The sequence below is a fragment of the Tiliqua scincoides genome, chromosome 1 (genome assembly GCF_035046505.1).
Source record: "Tiliqua scincoides isolate rTilSci1 chromosome 1, rTilSci1.hap2, whole genome shotgun sequence".
Taxonomy (NCBI): Eukaryota; Metazoa; Chordata; class Lepidosauria; order Squamata; family Scincidae; genus Tiliqua; species Tiliqua scincoides.
The window spans coordinates 256,761,917-256,781,584 of record NC_089821.1 but is presented as its reverse complement, the minus strand read 5'-3'; the positions used below and the strand labels follow the sequence as shown (position 1 = coordinate 256,781,584).

Genomic DNA, 19,668 nt, shown 5'->3' with positions numbered 1-19,668 from the left:
TAGAAGGACTTTAAACTGGGTACTGGGAGGGCTGAAGATCTCACTGATTCTTGGGGGCGGGGTTATTGCAGGCAGACTACAGAGAAAACTCACTTGGTGGAACAGGGCTGGCTCCCCCTTATTTAATTATTTCTTTCATTTTATTTAACTATTTATAATTATTTGTTTTAATTTGCTTGATGATGTCACTTCTGGCCATGACATCACTTCCAGTGGGTACTGGACAGATTGTCATTCTAAAAAGTGGGTCCAGGTGCTAAAAGTATGAGAACTGCTGCAATAAGGTGTTAGTAAGTGTGACCCTACAAGGTACTGCCAAAAAACCGGTGGGGGCAGAGCGATGGTACATCACCACTCCCACCACCTGGGGTGTTGCCCCGCCCACTGCATGGGGTGACGTGCAGGCCTCCCACACCGGGTGACACAAATCCTAGTGACGCCACTGGTGCCAAGCCACTTCAAGGGTGGCATCAGAGGTTGGTCAGTTAGGGAACAGGCTAAAGACCTCTTTCCATCAGAGCCCCACCTGAGAAATCAGTGCTGGTGACAGTAATAAAATAATGCAGTATCACAGAGGCTCACCTGGCCACTACCTGGCACTGGGTCACTACCACAGCTCAAGAGTACTTAGAGCCTGAACCTTTATACCCCACTGGTTCCATGCAGCCATCCTATGTATATGCGCAGGCAGGCAGGCGCACACGCACACCCTGAAGGAGGAGAGGAGAAGAGGCAAAAGAATGGTGAAGGTGGTTGTTAGGCAGAAGGATGGGGAGATAAGATGGGATACAGGAGGAAGGTGAATCTGCATAGGAGGAGTGTGGGATGGAGAGCTTGAATAGAGAAAATGGGGCGAACACAAGTCAAAGCAAAATTCCCTGCAGACCTTAATTGTGCTTTTATTATTGTGTGGCTAGAACACCATATACAAATGCCCAGTTGACACATGAACTCTTGAAAATGTTTGCAAGCGTCTCCCCTTTGCCTAGTAACAGAAAAATAGAAAGGCGATGACTAAAGTGGAGGAAACTCAAATAAATTATGCATTTTTTGGCACTCGCTTATCTATGAGATACTCTCCATACTGCCAGCTTTAAAGCAAAACCATAAAATGAAAACTGTATCTATTTACTGTTCAGTCTTCCGGTGTTTTCACACACAAAGTTTGAGGTCACCCAGGTTTATCGTGTACATATAAAACATTGACTAGGATGCTCATTTGCATTACAGATAGCCGTCCTCTACTTTGTTTTCCACAATCAGACGTTACTGTTACATACAGATGCACAGAGAGAAACGTTCAAAGACAATTTAAGCATTGCATGTCAACAAATGTCCTTAATCAGTTGCCAAAAGCTGTAAAAAGGATTTGACAAGGTCTTATGGTGCACACATTTTGCATGATGTTTAAAATCACTCTCCTTGATGGCTGTCACTGTCACATGTGGAAAGTGCAACTCACAAGAGATACAGCATGGGCATTGCATGCATAAGGCCTGCTAGTTCAAACCCTGGCATATCTGGTTTAAAAGTTGGCAAGGCTGGAGAAGGGGGAGCAGCTCAGTGGTAAAGCACATGCATGCAGAAGGTTACAGGTTCAATTCCTGGCATCTCCTGATAGGACTGAGAAAGCTATCTCAAATCTTAGAAACCTGCTGATAGTGCTTGCTGACAGGCACGACTGACTAATGGTCTGATTCAGTATAAGGCAGCTTCCTAACTTCAAAGGTCTTTGCCCAAGGTCTTGGAAAACCAGTAAAGCAGTCAGTATCGAGTCTGGTGGATCAGTTTGCCCAACAAGGCAGAAGGCTGTGTTGGAAAAGCAACAACAAGCTCGCTCTGTACAATAATAGTAAGTGTGGGTATACTGTGTGTTAATCCCACCAATAGGGGAGCTGTTACCTATTCAGTTCCCAGTTTAAGAGCTTGTGGGTTGCACTCTCCTGCTTTGGTTGGACCTCTCATTGGCAGTGGCATCACTAGGATTCGCGTCACCCGGTGTGGGAGGCCTGCGCATCACCCCATGCAGTGGGCGAGGCAAGGCCCCAGGTGGTGGGCGTTGTGATGTGCCATCGCCCTGCCCCACTGGTTTTTTGGCTGTACCTTTTGTTAGAACACAGGTTTTTCAGTGTGGCTTATTTCACTGCATTCTGCATGAAATTACGCATTGATTGATATATAACATCCAAACTCTGATTTTAGTGATTTTGAAAATTTGTAGAGTCTCTCTCTCACACACACACTCTCCCCCCCCCCCCCCGTGTCAACTTACTAACACCTTATTGCAGCAGTTCTCAAACTTTTAGCACTGGGACCCACTTTTTAGAATGACAATCTGTCCAGGACCCATTGGAAGTGATGTCATGGCCAGAAGTGACATCATCAAGCAAATTAAAATAAATAGTTATAAATAATTAAATTAAAAGAAAAGAAATAATTAAATAAGGGAGAGCCAGTCCTGTTCCATCAAGTGAATCTACTCTGAAGTAAGTCCTATTGTGGTCAATGGGGCTTATTCTCAGGAAAGTGTGGTTAGAATTGCAGCCTGTGAGCTCAAGCCTATGCATGTCTACTCAGAAGTAAGTCCCATAGTGGTCAATGGAGCATACTCTGTAGTCTGCCTGCAAGAACAACCCCCCAAAAAGAATCAGTGAGATTTCCAGCCCTCCCCAATGCCCAGTTTAAAGTTCTTCTATTTCAGGCACATCAGAATAAAGACCCACCTGGCTTTGCAAGTGCAAAATAGAAAACTTCCCCTTACCAGTTCAAGCATCTTCTTTTGTCCTTTTTAGTGGGGGGGGGGGGGGGAGGCTGCCTTCTGGAGCATTTGTTGCACTCCAGCTCCATTGGATCAGGACAATTCTGGTGTCCTCACATTCCCCTTTGCCTGGTCTGACCACCAGCCAAGGCACATCTGCCTACTCGCAAGTAAATGCAACTGTGAGGTTGCTTCGCTTTCCATAGGGCTCAATAGACACGAAGCTGGGAGGGAGGGACCTCCTTCTCTGGTGTTTTTGGGGGCTGTATTCATTGGATCAGGACCATTCTGATGTCCTTGGAGTCCTCTCTGCATGCCCTTTCTGACGGACGAAGGCAAGGTCGCCTACTCTCCAGTAAATGTGGCCACATGGCTTCGTTTCAGGCTCAATAGACTCGAAGCTGGGAGGGAGGGACCTTCCTGGATGTTTTTTGGAGGCTGCATTCATTGGATCGGGACCATTCTGATGTCGTTGAATTCCTCTCAGCCTGCCCTTTCCAATGGAGTATGGTAAGTTCGCTTACACATGAGTAAACACGCGATACAACTCACTTTCACTTTCCATAGGTATCCATTCATTTTTTCTTTCCGGTTTTTTGGCTATAACCTCTGAAGGAAAGGAGCTATTTCACTCGGGTTTTTTTGCATTGCATTCTGCTGGACATTCCACATCCAATGGTGCATGGCATGATGGGGTAGCTCCTAAAGCCATGATTTTATCGTGTCACCTCCCCATGGCGCGTCACCCCCATCGCGTCACCCGGTGTGGCCCGCACCCCCCGCACTACCCTAGCTACGCCACTGCTCATTGGTTTCATTTTTCTGTCTTGTTATTCTGCCTACGTGTAACAATAACTGCAGTTCTTGTTGCAGTGAAGTTCTTAGCAAAACCCAGCTTTGCTTTACATTGGACTGATTGATTCCCTCAGCTCTGCTACCAGGCAGAACTCCAGAGAGGGAGCTGTATGTGCAACAGTTCACCACGTAACTGCAAATAATGATTCTTGGTAGAATGGGGCAAGGGAGGAACAAACAAGTTTGCATGGTGAGATACTACTTTTGAATGCCTCACTATCACATGACTTAAACTTTCTTGTGAAAGAATTTTAAGTAGGCTTCATGCGGCAAGTGTACAGAGTGCAGCACTTTGGAAGCTGTGCATCTGAATGCTGCACAAATTGTGATCCACTAAGCCAAATGCAATTTCTTCTACCTGCCTGGAAATGTAGGATAAGTGGCAAGCACCTGCAAGCCACAAGATACAGTTTTTGAGATGCATCAAGCCAGATGGGTCACACTTTTTACAGGTTGCTTCCACCATCACCCTCTTCTTCCTCCCTCCTTCTAGCTCCCTACCCTTTCTAAGGACAGGGAAGGGAAAAAGTGAAAAGTAGCCAATGCTGACTGCTAGTCCCCAACACCACTCTCTCCCTTCCCCACCCTCTTCGCCTATTCAAATGGCAGGAGAAGGGGAGGGGGGAAGAGTAGGAAAGCAGAGTGATCCAGGAGCTGGTGGAAGGCAGGAAGGGAAAAATATGCAATGTATTTTGCAAACTACCAAAGGACCAGCACCAAACTTTGATCTCAGGCACCAGAGGAAATTGGGTTGGGTCTGCTGCTGAACCAGACTAAGAGGTCATCTATGCCAGCGTCCTTTATCCCCCAGTAGCCAGTCAGAACACTTGTCCATCTAGCAATTCCCAGACCGGTAGATTGCGACCCACTAGTAGAACCAGAAGCAGGGCATTCCCCCAGTAGGAGAGTGGCCCTGCAGGGATGGCAGTGATTGCGCTGCAGCAAATGTGCTGCCGCTGCTACCAAAGACCTTTTTTATTTACCTAGGAGGCAGCACTGGCTTCTGGCAGGGTATGGGAGGCTTGCAGCCCCCTTCGTGGGCTTCTCTGCTGCTGGAAAAAGCCCTTGTCTCCTATCAAAACTACTTTCATGTTTCACGTAAAAACTTGCTGCCCCCCCCCCTCGCCCACACAAACACTTACTTAGTTCCCAGCTCCCTGGGAGGAATTTGGGAAACGCTGATCTAATCCCATTTTAAAGCCATCAAAGACTGTGGCATCTTCACCACCTCTTGTGACAAAATGCCCATAAAGTAAGCATGTACTGCGTGCTTTCTTGTTCCTTCTGAATCTACTGTCAATCAATTCCATTGGCTTTTTCTGAGTTCCCAATTCCATTGGCAATTCCTGAGTTCTAGTATTATGAGAGAAGGAGAAATTTTCTATTCTTCCTACATAACGCGTAAGTAATGACTTAAACTTCTGTCATTTGCTCCCTGCATCCTCAATGTTTTTCCTTACAGCCTCCCAACATGTTGCTGGAATAGCCAGAGTGGAGTTTTTCCTGTGTTTTGAAGCTTTTCTTTGTCTATGTATATTTGTCTTCATTACAATTGTTCTGTTTCTTTACTACTTTAAATTCTTCTAAGTGTTTATGGTAAACAATCCCACGTGGGGGTGGATAGATGCAAATGGTTTTCAAATCAAGTTACCATGTCCAAGGAAGAGGAAATCCTTTTATTGAAGCATAATATTGGAATGAGTACCTCCCTTTCAAAATGCATTACTCCATTTACTTCTGTGAGACAGCTATTTCAAAAGAAACCAGACTTAGGAAAACGCCACGCATTATAAAGACTTCACAGTGCCACTACCTTGAAACAAAGCAGTGAAATACTTTGTGAAGTAGTGGAATAAAGAGAAGAAAAACATGGTCGGGAAAGCTGTATGTGAACAGCTCCCTCTAGTGTTTGGTGCCTGGTTGCTGCACTTTGTGAAGGAACACCTAAGGCTATGCATTGCATTTTCAGTACAGAATTGACAGAAACACTTGCATTGGCACACACAAATTCCCTAATCTAACTCATGATGCCAAATCTGATTCCATAGACTTGTTTCTCCCCAACTAAATTCCACAACTCAAAAGCAGGCTATCAAGCAGTTCTCACAGGGAAGGAACAAAACTATTTCAGAACAGAGACTGTAGAGGTGACAAAGGTTTCCCAAACTCATTCTCTTTCAGTCAAGTCTGCCCAAGATATGGACTAGGAGTTGTATCAAGCCACTGTTTCTCAAGTGGTGGGCATATACACACCAAGAAGTCATAGGGCTCTTCTGGACAGCGTTTAATGTTTCTAGGAGCACAGAAATGAGAAACAGAGTCACAGATTAGTGGACTCCAGCACGGTTAGCTGGTCACGAACTGACAGCAGCCATGTATGGGCAACCTATCCCAGGCAAATGGGGTAGACTAACACAGAGAGATGGGTAATGGATCATCTCTAGCTATCCATATTGGCTCCTTCTCTCTGCACTGTCTCCCCCAAATATGCTGGAAGTACAGAGCAACGTCTGACTTAGTATTTTCCTGTCTCTATGACTGGAAGGAAATCGATTTTTTAGGTAATGAGGCACCATGGAGAGAATTACTCTTTCTTCTTTGGAAAGCAGAGGAAAGAAGAATTATCACTGATCCTCCTTTATAGAGGCAAAAAGTGGAAAAATGTACTTTTTCCTATACATAAACCATATTTGAAAAGAACAGAAGGCAGAGCCTTCAGAATAACTGGTACAGGAGACTGTGGTGTTGTTTGCTGAGTTGAATAGAGCCTTAGAGGAATAGGACCTCTTCAGTTTACCTGGACAATTCAGCTATTATCTACTCATGACTGACTTTCTGAGAAGCAGCGCAAAGCAGCACTTGAGAGCAGATTTCGTGGGGGCGCCATTTTCCTGCCTCCATACTCTCTGTGCATTTTTTAGAACAGGGATGGTTTGGGGGCTGGAAATGTATTTTGCCACACAAACCGATCTTCTCACAGATGGCCAGGCTCTTGTTGATGGTTGGCACAATCTAGCACATCACAGTTAAAAGTGTGGACCGCCTCTGTCTCCAGCAACTTGAAAACATGTTCTCTGTTCTTTGTAAATGAAACTTTTTATCACATGTTTGCAAAAATGTTTTGGGACTATCAGGGTCTGAATTCAGTTCAGGGTTACATTTGGCCCACAGACCACTGTTTAGGCAACCTTTCTATAAAATAAAAGCTCCAATCCAAGCAGGGAGGCTAGGTACACAGCGTTATCTTCAGTTGAAAGAATATCCAAAACTCTATTGCAAAGGATTGTCCCTCACATTGTAGATGTATGACTGGCTCTAGTGAGCTCATAGTCAGTATGACCTTACCTTAATTTCATTGTGCCTCTGAGGGGGGAAAAGGCAACGTTCTTTGTATATCACTTAGGGCACAATCCTAACCAGGTCTACTCAGAAGTAAGTTCTATTTTGTTCAATGGGGCTTACTCTCAGGAAAGTGTGGTTAGGATTGCAGCCTTACTTGACTAAATTAAAATTATGTATATTCAATAACAGACTCTGACTAGCCAATCCATCACTCTAATGAAAAGTCAAAGAGCTAGAACTGATCACTCTCGACTAGATATAAAAATTGGTTAAGACAATATCTTTTATTTCTGTGGGCAACTCAGGAGTTGTTTATAGTGCACAGTCAAGATAGGATAGGCAGTTATCTTAACTCAACCAACACTTAATTTTAGTGGAAGTCCCCTGGTTCTGGTGTTGTGTGAGAGGGAAAAGAACATCCCCCTATCCACTTTATCCATCCCCTGCAAAATTTTGCAAGCACAACTATCACTGTTGCATGTAGAAGGCAATTGTGCGAATGTCACAGGCACCTCTTGAATTGTGCCGATGTGCAGAGTTCACATGTGAAACATTTTCAGTGCCTATATATGCCCTCTGAGTCTGACTCTGTAACCCTAAGCCTGCAATTCTAAGATGCTGACTAGGATGCAAAGCTCAGATTAGATGTTACTTTAAACCAGCCATTTTCAACCTTTTTCAGCTCACGGCACACTGTCAAGGCACTAAAATTGTCAAGGCACACTCCCAGTTTTTTACTTACATTACTACACTACAATTAATTTTTAATTAATATAATTAACACAATTAAATCATTACATGACAAAGGGCACAATCCTGACCAGGTTTACTAAGAAGTAAGTCCTATTTTGTTCAATGGGGCTTACTTTCAGGAAAGTGTGGTTAGGATTGCAGCCAAAGACTAGGGGGGAATGTGCCTGTGGGACTTACTTCTGAGTAGACATGCCTAGGATTGGGGTTTTGGTTGCACTCTTTTTTCTCAAATACAGGAGCAGGCAATTGGCACTTCTCTCTCCTCCTCTCCCCCACCTCACCCCCTCCCTCAGGCACATTCCCCCATCTCATAATTGCAGTTAGTATCTCTCCTACTGTCACTCCCCTCACTGGTCCACACCTTCCAAAGGTCCAAAATCACTTGCCTCACATTCCCCCCCCCATTGCCTGTTCCTGTATTTCCGAAAAAAGTGTGACCAACAGCCCAATCCTAGGCATGTCTACTCAGAAGTAAGTCCTATTATAGTCAATGGGGCTTACTCCCAGGAAAGTGGGGCTAAGAGAGCTTTCTTGTTCCTTCTGAATCTAAGGCTAAGAGAGGGACTTGATAGCCAAGCCCAGCTCAGGCATGTCTACTCAGAAGTAAGTCCCATTATAGTCAATGGGGCTTATTCCCAAGAAAGTGTGGATAGGATTGTGACCCAACACCCCTTCTCTAAAAGGCAAAAGCAAGGCAGGAGGGTTTCCCCTGGAGGCTGCCCACCACCACTTTCCCCTGGGGCTGCCCACCGCCCGACCTCCCCCGCCCAGGAATGCCTCCCTCCTGCCTCCTCCCCGCCTACCTTTGTTGCTTGCATCAGCCCAGCCAGGCTGATGCAAGCCTCGGTGGGGAAGCTGCCACAGAGGCTGGATTCAGCCTTTGTGTGTTGGTGCATCTCCATGCGCAGACACAACGTCCACCTGAGGAGGTGCAAATGTGCCTTATGGTGGCCCAACTCATTTCCCATACTCCCTTGAGCCGGCTGAACTCATTTCCAGGATTGCGCCCTTAACCTAATATCTCAAAAAACCAATTTTGTTTAGTGGGATTTACTTCTAAGTAAACATACACAGAATTATAATTTTAAATATTAGCCACTTATGCTTAGAACTGTGATGCTACAATACAAACGGCTCACAATTATGCTTATGGACAAGTCGATGCCAAATGGAAGATGCAAACATTATTTTGATCAGAACTATAATCATGACAAGGTCACAAATAATCAGTCTGTTTTAGGCATATCACAATTATATTTAATTGTATAAACCCAGCACTCCTTTCACAGTTATGCAATCTGATTGTTTCACATTTTGCACAGAATCTATATGTTCATACTAATGGTCGTATTGTTGCAGAGGCTTGAGAGTAAGAGCTTATTAATGTGCTTTCTTGTTTTTTGTCATACAGCCTAAATGTATGTTCTAACCATTCTATGCCATTGAGGAGCCACATGTCAACATCTGCAATAACTCTCGTCAGATGTTCTTTAAAGGCATGGAGACTGGAGTGGGGTCATGTGCGTTGTTCCCGTTCCTGACTTCTACTTGCTCACTTGAAGGCTGGAAGAGAGCCTATGCACATACAGCCAGATGGCCCATTGGCTGTCTCCACATATTAGGGAACCCAAGTCTCTCCATCATCATCCATACTCAGGAAAAGATAAGATCATGATTGTAGAAGGAATGACCTCGTCCAGTCTCCTTACATTTTCTGTGGAGCTCTGAAAGCATTGCAAAGATGCCATATGGTTTTAAAAGTGAAAGCTCTATTGGAGCTTCCCGAATACACAACTGCTGCGATACAATTTCTTGACAAAATGAAAGAGCCAGTTGCCAGAGACACCCATATGCAACACAAAAGTTGGCACATACATCATGGGAATTGTTTGGTGCAATGCCATTGGGATTCTACCCTAGCAATTCATACAAAGTCAGACCATAATCCCACCTAGCCCAGTACTGTCTAACTATCAGGGGCTCTCTAAGACTTCAGCCAGTCCTACTACCTGAGATCTTTTTAACTGAAGTTGGGGACAGATTGAACCACCTGCATGGAAAGCACAGGCTCTGTCACTGAATTATGGCCACTCTGTTATGCTTCACTTACCTGTTTCTTGAGCACGATAAGCCCATGAATTGGATACATCTTTCAATCCTGTCATGCATCCTTAGGGCAATGAAACACATGAAATGATCATTTGAAACTTAAGACAGAGGCAAGTTAAGGGCTGGCCTTGTGGTTTTCATAAAGAACCCTGTAGCAGTGCAATGCTACTTGGGAAGCACCCAGGGCTTAGAACCTTGGTGCCTGAGGGAGAGTGCTAAAAGCAGAAGCACTCTGAGGGTTTGAAAGTTAGAACTAGAGCAGCAAGGAGTCAGAGCAATGAATGAGTCGCAGCAGACATTCATTCAGAGGGTTGATGCAGGAAGAGCTGAGCCGGAAGTAGGACGGTATGAGATTGAGAGAGAAGTCCGTCCTCCCGGCTAGCTTCCTCAGACTTTTATTCATTCTCAAAACACATGATGCAAAGCTATGCAATAGGGAAAAGTACTAAAGTTTGCTAAGATTATACTGGCTGCCTACTAGCTAGTTCTAGCTTGACCACAATACACATTCCTGAGATATGCGCTTCTTCATAACATCCTCTGTTTACCGGCTCTGGGCAAAGACACTCAGCGTATTATCAAGGCCAAGAGTTTGCTCTTGCTCAGACGCAGATGTGCCCGCTGTCATTGTTGCCAAATACTGCTAAAGCATCTCAAAGCCTAGCGCCTGTGCACATAAACACTACAGAACCCCTTACTTTGCCCTTCAAAATTCAAGCACTGTTTCCACTACTCTATACTCATATATAAAATGATGGCAAACAGCATGTCGTCTGATCACCTACATTAGGGGTCAGCTACCTATGGCCTGTGGACTAAATTCAGCTTGCCACACAAAATCATCTGGCCTTCGAAGGCAAAGCCTCTTGCCTAATTTGCCATGCCCTGTCTAGCATGTAGTAGAGTCGCCTGCCAAGGCTCATGGAGTCCTTATGCCACTGCTTGGTAACCCAGAAATTTGGCGATGACGTGATGATGTCATTGCCAAACGTCCAGCCCCTTTGTGCGAAAAAGTTGCCAACCCCTGCTCTACATGTTTCCTCAGAAATGTCCAACTGAGTTTCATGGCGTTTACTCCCAAGTAAGTGTGTTTAGGGTTACAGCCGAATGTGGTGATATTAGTGTTCTATGAAAAGACCATGAAATAGTTCAGTCTTTCTAGCATTTATCACAGAGATTTTCAAAAGTGTATTTGGAGTTGCAGTGAGAAAGAATTTAGGGATTAGTGTTAAGGGTTTCTAAGGACATCATGGTTTGTTATACTGTCAATCAATTGGCATCCTTCAGTCTCAGAAGACTATGGTATCGTGCTCTAAAAAGTGGCTCTGGAACAGCATCTAGTGTGGCTGAAAAGGCCGGGAGTGACAATAAACTGGTAAAATGCACTGACTTTCCTCAAACAAGTCTGAGAACTGAAATTTGAGAGGGGACTGGGTTCTCCAGTACAGTCGCTATCCCCACCATTCCCCCAATTCCTATGGCAATTAGGGCTGTTGAGTGCTTATAGAATAGGTTAAATTTAACGAAATCTATCCACCATCCAGACATCATTTCTGAAACAGTGAAGGAAATGTGTGAAGTAACAAAAGCACCGCATTGTTAGAAGGACTGACCCACTACAATATTCATTTCATATTGCAATAATGCACTACAACAAAAATATTTTCGAAAATACTGTAAGTCAGTGTGCCATTAAGAGCCCAATCCAATCCTTTCCCCCTCTTTTGGTGCAGTCATGCCAAAAAGGCATGCGCTGTATCCAGCAATGGGGCAGATCAGGAGGCTTCAGAAGGGAAAATCCTCTTACCCCTCCATAAGCCTCCTGCTCCGCAGTTAGTCTCCTTGTACTTGTGCTAGCTCCTGACCTCGGGCAAATACGAGAGAAAGGAGGCAGGGAGGCTGCAAAAAGGGAATATAGTATCTGATGCATGCCATTGTTACCAGATCCACCCTACCCTCATTCCTCCCCAACCTATTTTGCCCCCTCCCCACTTTGTTTCACCTCTTCCCTGCCCCCACTGCTGCCTGCTGTCCAGGCAGGTCCTGGACAAGAGTCCTGTGCAAGAGGTGGCAGCACCATTCCTTCCTGGGACTAAATCCCATTGAAGAAAATGAAACTCACTTCTAAGCAGACGTGCATAGGAATTTGCTAAGACTCTCATAGTTGCAAACTGAGATGATGGCAGCTGTATACTCCAAGGATAAGTTTAACTTGGGAAAAGAGCAATAACATGCCATTAGACATATTTCTCAGAATTTAGTGATTCTGCAGATTTTTTTCCTTTTTAAATTCAGAATAATTTCCCAATCTGCTAGGTGGAATTACAGCCCTTCCTAAAACATTCACCTCTTCACATTTAGTTTTTATTCACTGAAAGTGAAAAAAAACCCATGTGCATCTTTAATTTTCAAGCTGATTCACAGGCTTTGTGATATTGAACACTCAGGCAAATGATTGTCTACAGTCCTCTCACAAATGAACATTTTTGTAAAAAAAAAAAAAGTACAGTGTAGTTGGGGAACAGGCCTTTTTTTTGCTTTTGGTTTTAAATGGCCAGAGTTGGTTTGCTAGTTGGTTACCTGTTGTGACATCAATAGGTTGATTGGATCCTAGAGATTTGTCTGCATCCACATGAAAGTCAGAAGTATTTCTATTTCTAGTCTTGTGTCCTGATCCACTGAATATCTAAACAGACCCCAGGAGGTGGCAACAAGTGACCTCTTGCTGGAACAGTGATGCGTGGCTCAATGTTTAACCCATTTTTTCCACTCTGTATTGCATAGCTATATAAGGCACCACCATCAGAAAATACAAAAATTTTCCTCCCTTACCAAAGGCTGCCAAGATGTTCCATTACAGAGGGTTTTCTGGAAACACTGGGGTAGGGTAGGAGTGAAAGCATGCAATTCACTTTCAATAGGATCATTAAGAATCCTATTGAAAGTAAATTAACAAAACACAGTATTTATATTGATATAACATAAACTATAATTATATTGGTCTCTTTGGACACTCCGTGCTTCACATGGATTCTTAGTAATCCTTGAAACTTGATTATTCCCATATAAGAGATGGAGATTCAAAGAGATGGGTAGCCCAATCCACCATGACTCCCCCATGATGATGCAGCAGATGCCAACATGGTATCCGCTGCATTCTGCAGGGGCATTTTGGTATCTGGGGGCCTCCTTAGGGTAAAAGAACATTTATTCCCCTGCCCCAAGGAAAGCTCCTATCAGCCTCATATGTCTACTTGGACCTGCGCCAACAATATCGCTGGTGCAAGTCCATGTGGACCCATGCAAGTGGATTGAGTCCAGGAAGGGGGCTTGGATTAGAGGGACATTGCTGCCACTGAACTTGTCCCCTTCCCAGTTCTGATCCACCCTCCTCCTCCGTAAGGCACATTTGGATGCCCTAGTGACGGTTGAACACTGGTGCTAGCCCAGTGCTTGCCGGCACTGGGCGAGTGCCGGTGGATCACTGGAGCTCCACTGCTCAACAGTTGCATGGACTGCCAGGCAGCAGAGAGGTATGTGGGAACGTTGGGGGAGGCAGGGAGGAGGCATTCCAGGCTGGGGGGGAGGCAGAGGGTGAGATGGAGGCATGCCAGGGGGAGGGAGTGGGGCAGGAGGGAGGCAGCACCAGTGGAGCTTGACTCCGCCAGATCCTGAGCCTCGATGTCAGGCTGTCCGCCCACCACAAAGGCTCTTAATTCTACACCAACGCTCGGGTCATGGTAGAATTGAGTAGCCCCATTGTGGGGCTACTCGCTTTACCCAAGGGAGGGGGACAAAAGTCCCCTTCTCCCGAGGAGGTGGCGTGGCCAATTTTCATTGGTGCTGCTGCAGCCCCACGCGCCAGGCAGCTCAGGATTGGGCTGTCCTGCACTTATCCATCACAGTAAACTCCTTAACAAATCATGTTATCATTTTTTGAAGTTTCCCTTAGCAACTGAAGTTTTTAACAAACTCTTTAAAGACTCAGGCCTAGCCTTATTACCAAGTAAAGAAATCTCCCAAATAACCTCTGAACAGAAAGCCAACTCTGCAATGTTTTTTCCCCATAAATATGCAAGTTGGATAGCTTGCAAGAGGTAAGTAAAAATATTTGTTACCAATCCCCCTGGTAGGTTCCTGATTGCCCACAGATGTCCTATACCAGCCATTTTGCTGGCATAAGTCCAAGGAGAGTCAGGGGGCATTCTGGGGGTAGGATCCTGGTACAAGTTGGTGCCACCAGATCTACCTCCTCCTTCCCTCAACATGCCCCCAGTTCCTTCACCAACAAGTCGCCCAACAAGCCTGGAAAACTAGTTCCAACAGCATAGAAAGCCCATAGAATTGGGCTGTCAATAATAAAACAAGAATAGCATCCCTTCCTCCTTAAATTCCTGTTTGGGGAAGGGAAATATTAAGTGATGGAAAGGCATTTTGCATATGTTCAGAGGCTGTCTTGTTTCTGTATTTTTCATGTTTGAGCTCTGGCATTGAGTCCTATTTTCAAAATTAAGGTTCATGACAGAAATTTCAGTACCGCTTAATGGGATCAAGAGTGCGCATGCATGCATGGGGGGGCTATTTTTGGTTGCTCCTATCTGTGTCCTGACCTGGCATTTCTGGTCCTATTTCCCACAACTAGATGCTTTGGACAAAGACAGCAAATCATCCCAACATGGAGATCTGTGTTTTTACTAGCCAGTCCTCTCTCCCACCATTGGCACTGATGCAACTGCAGTGATAGAGAATGGTGCAGCCAATGGGGGAGAGGGGAACTGGACAGCCAACAGGAGACAAGCAAAAATATTTTACTAACCCCCTGGTAGGTAGCCCAATCACCTATGGGTCTATTGGGAACCATGCCAGCCATTTTGATGGCATAAGTCCAAGGAGAGAAAAGTAGTGGGGCAGCCTGGGAAAGGATCCTGATCCTTTAAAGGGGATTTGTACTTGTGGATTGAAAGTTCCAATGGTGGAGTCTTAGAATGCTATCTATGCAATGACTTCTTCAAATTTATTCTGAATAAACTAGATACTGGCAACTACAGGTGTGAGAAGAAAAGCCAGCAAGAGAGAGATGAGACCAATATGTCCTTTTGGCAATGCATGGTAGAAGTAGATGATGCAACAGACTGAAAACCCAGAAGTGAGAATGTCATATATAGTACTCCATCTCCCTGAATGGCATATTAATGGCATATAATGGCATATTAATGGCATATTAATACCGTACCAGTTCCATAGGATATGAACATAGGAAGTTTCTTTATATTGAGCCAGATTATTGGTCTATCTAGCATAACATACACAGACTGCAGCAGCTGACCAAATGAGAGTCCTTCTCTGCCCTATCTGCAAATACCAACAACTGAATTTGGGACATTTCTCACTTGCGCTTCCACCAAGCCATGATCCTAAATACATAATACATCATCTTCAGGATAAGAAAACAAATGTGGTGTAGTAGTTACAGTGTCAGATTAAGGGCTCAGTTCTATCCAACTTTCCAGCACTGAGGCAGCCATGCCAACAGCGCATTCCCTGCGTCCTGTGGTGGGGAAGTTATGGAGGCATCCTCAAGGTGAGGGAACCCCTACCTTAGGACTGCATTGCGGCTGAATCAGTGCTGGAAAGTTAGATAGGATTGAGCCCTTATCCAGAGAGACCTGGGCTCAGCCCCTGTGCAGCCATGATGTTTACTGGGTGACCTTGTCACTATTACCTAACTGTCTTTAATGGTTTACATGAGTAAAAAATGCAACATGGGCCAGCAACATGTATATTGTTCTGAGCTCCTTGGAGAAAGGGACAAATAAGAGAGTGACCAAACAGTTTTATGCTTTATAGGCAGAAGACTCCCACCTCCAGGGAGAATGGACAGTACTGAGTAGACAGTACTGGGCTAGATGGGTCAAGGGCTTGACTGAATAATTCTGCTTTGTATTTCCATATGTCCGGGATATCTGGAATAATAACTACTGAAAATAGCAGTAAATTGATGCAGACCCTTTCACGGCAGCATAATCCCCAGAGTACAGCACCAGCACAAAAGTAAGGCCAATGCAGTTCCAGAATGCCATGCAAGAGAGGGGGCTGGGGAAGGCAGGGAATGGGGGGGGGTTGTGCTGTCATCCTAAGGCCAGCTTTGACTAGCTAGGGATGACTGTGAATCTTCCTAGGACCAAAGAAGAGCCCTGTGGGATGAGACCAAAGCTCTATCTAGCCCAGCATGCTGCTTCCCACAGTGGCCAATCAGATGCCACCAAGAAGCCCAGAAGCAAGGGCTGAAGGCAACAGCTCTCTCTTGATGTTGCTGCCGAGCAAACAACATTTGGTGACACACTGCTTCTGAAACAGAAGGTTCCACACGGCCACTGTGACTCACAGCCAGTGACAGGCTGATCCTTTGGGAACTTGTTTAATCCCCTTTCAAAGCTAGTGGCCATCATTAAATCAAGTGGCCGTTACAACATCTTGTGGCAGAAAATTCGGTCACTTAATTATGCGTTGTATGAAGAAGCACTTGCTTTTGCCCGTCTGAATCTCCTGACAATCACTCTAATTGGATGACCCTTAGTTCTAGTACTAGGAGAGAGGGAAAAAATGTTCCAACCACTTTCTTAACACCATGCATAATTTTACAAGCATCACTTATGTTCCCCACTACAGTCTTCTTTTTCCTACACACAGGTGACAATCTTGTACACAATTTATTGGGAATAAGATTTACTGAACACAATGGAAGTTACTTCTGAGCAGACATGCCTAGGACTATACTGCTAAAAGGCCTTTCCTCATAGGAGACTCGCCCAAAATTTATTATTGATGGCAATGAACACAAAGGGATTAAATCAAAACTTCACGGGAAAGATGGTTTTAGGGGATGGAGGATTTGCAGCAAGAGAGGCAGCACCACACCATGTTCAGGAAGGCAGTTCCAGGCAAGGGAGGATGGACTGGAATTTAAGAGAGCTAAGGATGGAGAAGACACTAGATTTACCTTCAGACAATTGTAAGCCTACCCATAAGCAGCAGCTACAAATAATTCACTGAAAGTAAGGAGCTACCAGGGAACTGCTGCAGCCTGCTTCTGGGATAACCTGGGGCAAGACAGCAATGGCCCTGGGGCAACAATAGTATGCCCAGTGGTACGTATTACAAACACATTCTAGCTCTTGGTTTATGCTCCTATGGAATTCTTGGCCATGCCCCCTCCCCCCCATCGTCTTGGCTGTTCTGCAAAGTACTATGAGAAATCATATGAAATTACTGTCTGTTCAGGAACTTAGTGGTAGCTGCTGAAGAACTTCCATTAAAGGCAATGGGTTTTACATCAAGCCTCTTTCTGTAGGGGAGAATCAAGGAGGACCGACATGCCAATTTCAACTGAGAGCTTTCTTCAAAATGGCATTTTAATGATGATATTATTCAAATACAGAGGACAGGCACTAGGAAGTTTTTGGTTTTTTTAATAGTTGATGGTGCTGATTGAATGGTGTGTCCGTCTGATGACACTGAAATAATTTGAAGAATGAAAACTACTTGCCAGTAGCGAGTTAATGACAAAATGATATTTCTCTCTTCCCAAGTAAAACATCTGACGTAGAAAGATGAATTTAGGTTGGAGGAGACTGTCTTGAAATGTGAAATGACATGTAAAGATGTGTTCATGTTGGGCATGGAGAATAATCAAAAGGCTATTTCCTCAATAAAAACAACAGTAAGCATTGCAAAGCATTTGTGGAAGCTATTACAGTAATATATCTGCCTTATCATTGTGTAGTTGCCATTTATCCAGCAAATTCAGAGGCAATGTTTGGATCCTAGCCCTGCATCTCATCAATACTGGTGCCAATAGGCCTTATTCATTCAAGTAGCTGCCATTAATCAAGCTGAAAGAAAGAAACCAAGGAACTGGGTCATAATCTTGCAAGTACAACCTGGCATCTTTCTTCGGTTATAGTCCACTACTAAGATGACCAAAGGAGGAAGGGCTTCTATACCTTATGAGTTGTGTAGAAGAGAGTATCAGACAGCTTGTCATGCGGGATAGTAGAAGATGAATCTGCTGCAATTTCGTCTTCTACCTGCCTGCTAAAAGTACAGAAGCCCTTTCCTCCTTTATATCTGGTGAGTACAAGTCCCTTACCACAACATATGCACAATTAACAACCCAGTCCTGTGCAGAAAAGGGCACAAAACCCTATGTACAATAGGCTTAGGCACACTTAACTTATGGATAAACCAATCATTTGGTTTAGCCCTATAGACCTGTATGTAATACAGGTTTTTCTTAATTCTGCCCAGCAATCTGGGGCAAGAAAGCACTCACATATCAGAGACGCTGAGTCCTATTTTTGCCACTCCAACACTCTCCATCTCCTGTTTCTGTTTACCCAGCCAAAGTGCAGGTTGTTTGTTCGGCAGAAAAAAACCCCCAAAATCATCAATCAAGAGCAAGAGCCCTTTCAGCCAGAACAATTTACAGTTTTTCTGAGCCCCTATAGAGTCTGAATAACTTCACTGACCCAAAACAGTGTTTTCCCCAGAACAAATAAATGACTTCTGGTATCTGCTGGATTCTGTGGTCTGGATTCAAATCTCTGCAAGACATTTCCTGCATAACGGGGCTTACTCAAATGATTAAAGATCAGCAAGAAAAAGACCAGAGATTGATAACAGTTGATCGCTACTTCATATTGTTATCAGGATTCACCTTCAGGCTATAAATCTCCCTCTCGACCCCAGACTACATTGCAGAAGTATCGACCTGCTTTTTTTTTTTTTTAAATAGGACCAGAACTCTTTGGATCGCCAGATTCAAATGAGAGAAATGTAAAATGCCTATATTCATGACAGAATTAGGAAAAAAAAAATCCCAGTGCACTTTCACATGAAATCATGCCTGGCTGCTGTGCTGTGTGGGGGCTGGTAGGTTATCCTAGCCTGGCTTCCTTCACCTGCATGGATGTGAAGCATGGAAGGAAGCCCATCAAGACCTGAGAGAGTCTCTCTCTCCAGCGGAGGATCTAGTACAGCCTCTGCAAAGCGAGACTCCCAGGTCTGCATAGCACCAAAACCTCCGTGGGAAGGGAGGGGACAGCCCCCGAGAAAGGAGTGGGGGAAGTGGGAAGGCTGGAGGAGAGAGGAGGTTCCCCAAACAAAAGGGGACCCCCCGCCCTTTCCGCCGTTAAGGATTCTACACTGTAGAAGAGCTCCGGGGCAGGCGTGATTATGATTGTATTCCCCCCTCCCCAGTGCCACCCTGAAGCCAACACACTGGCTGCACCTGCAAATCTCCCGGCCCCCTCCCAGCAGATTTCAGGGGGTCGGGGAGCCCGGCGGGCTCTCCTCCTGCCCCCTGGACACCTCTTGGCCACTTTCTTCTGGAGGACTTTGAGGGGCTGGGACTCGTTCCCACCCAGAGGCGCTACCTGGTGCCAACCACAACCGAGCGAGAGCCCCGCCACCAGCCCGCCCGCAGGCTGGCCAAGCTCGCCTCCTTGCAAAGCGCCAGCGAGGAGTCCCGCATTGGAAGAGCATCGCGCCCCTCCTGCCGCACGATGTGGGTCCCTCCCTGCCTGCCTGCCTCCCCGGCGCCTCCCGCTCTCCTCACCGTTGGACCTCCGCACGATGTTCTCCAGGAAGGTGTTCTGGGGAGCCACCAGTCCTCGCCTCCCGCCAGCCATAGTCGAGCTCGGCGGCTTCACCGGGGCCGGCAGAAGCTACGCGCGACCTCTCCGCGCTCTTCTTCCCACTCTGAGCTCCTCATGTTCCCCACCGGGAGTCGGGCGGCTTTGCAGCATCAGCTCCTCCGAGCCACGCACCCTCCCTCGCACTGCATCCCCGCC

General features: G+C 45.4%; 1 protein-coding gene across 1 annotated transcript in view; it reads right to left on the bottom strand.

Moving 5' to 3' along the window:
- Nucleotides 1–19,506, bottom strand: part of KCNH1 (potassium voltage-gated channel subfamily H member 1) — a 267,482-nt gene extending 247,976 nt beyond the window's left edge. The window contains exon 1 of the mRNA XM_066611753.1: nucleotides 19,434–19,506. Coding sequence (XP_066467850.1) covers nucleotides 19,434–19,506 — 73 coding nt within the window. The remainder of the gene's footprint in view (nucleotides 1–19,433) is intronic.
- Nucleotides 19,507–19,668: the final 162 nt, after the last annotated feature.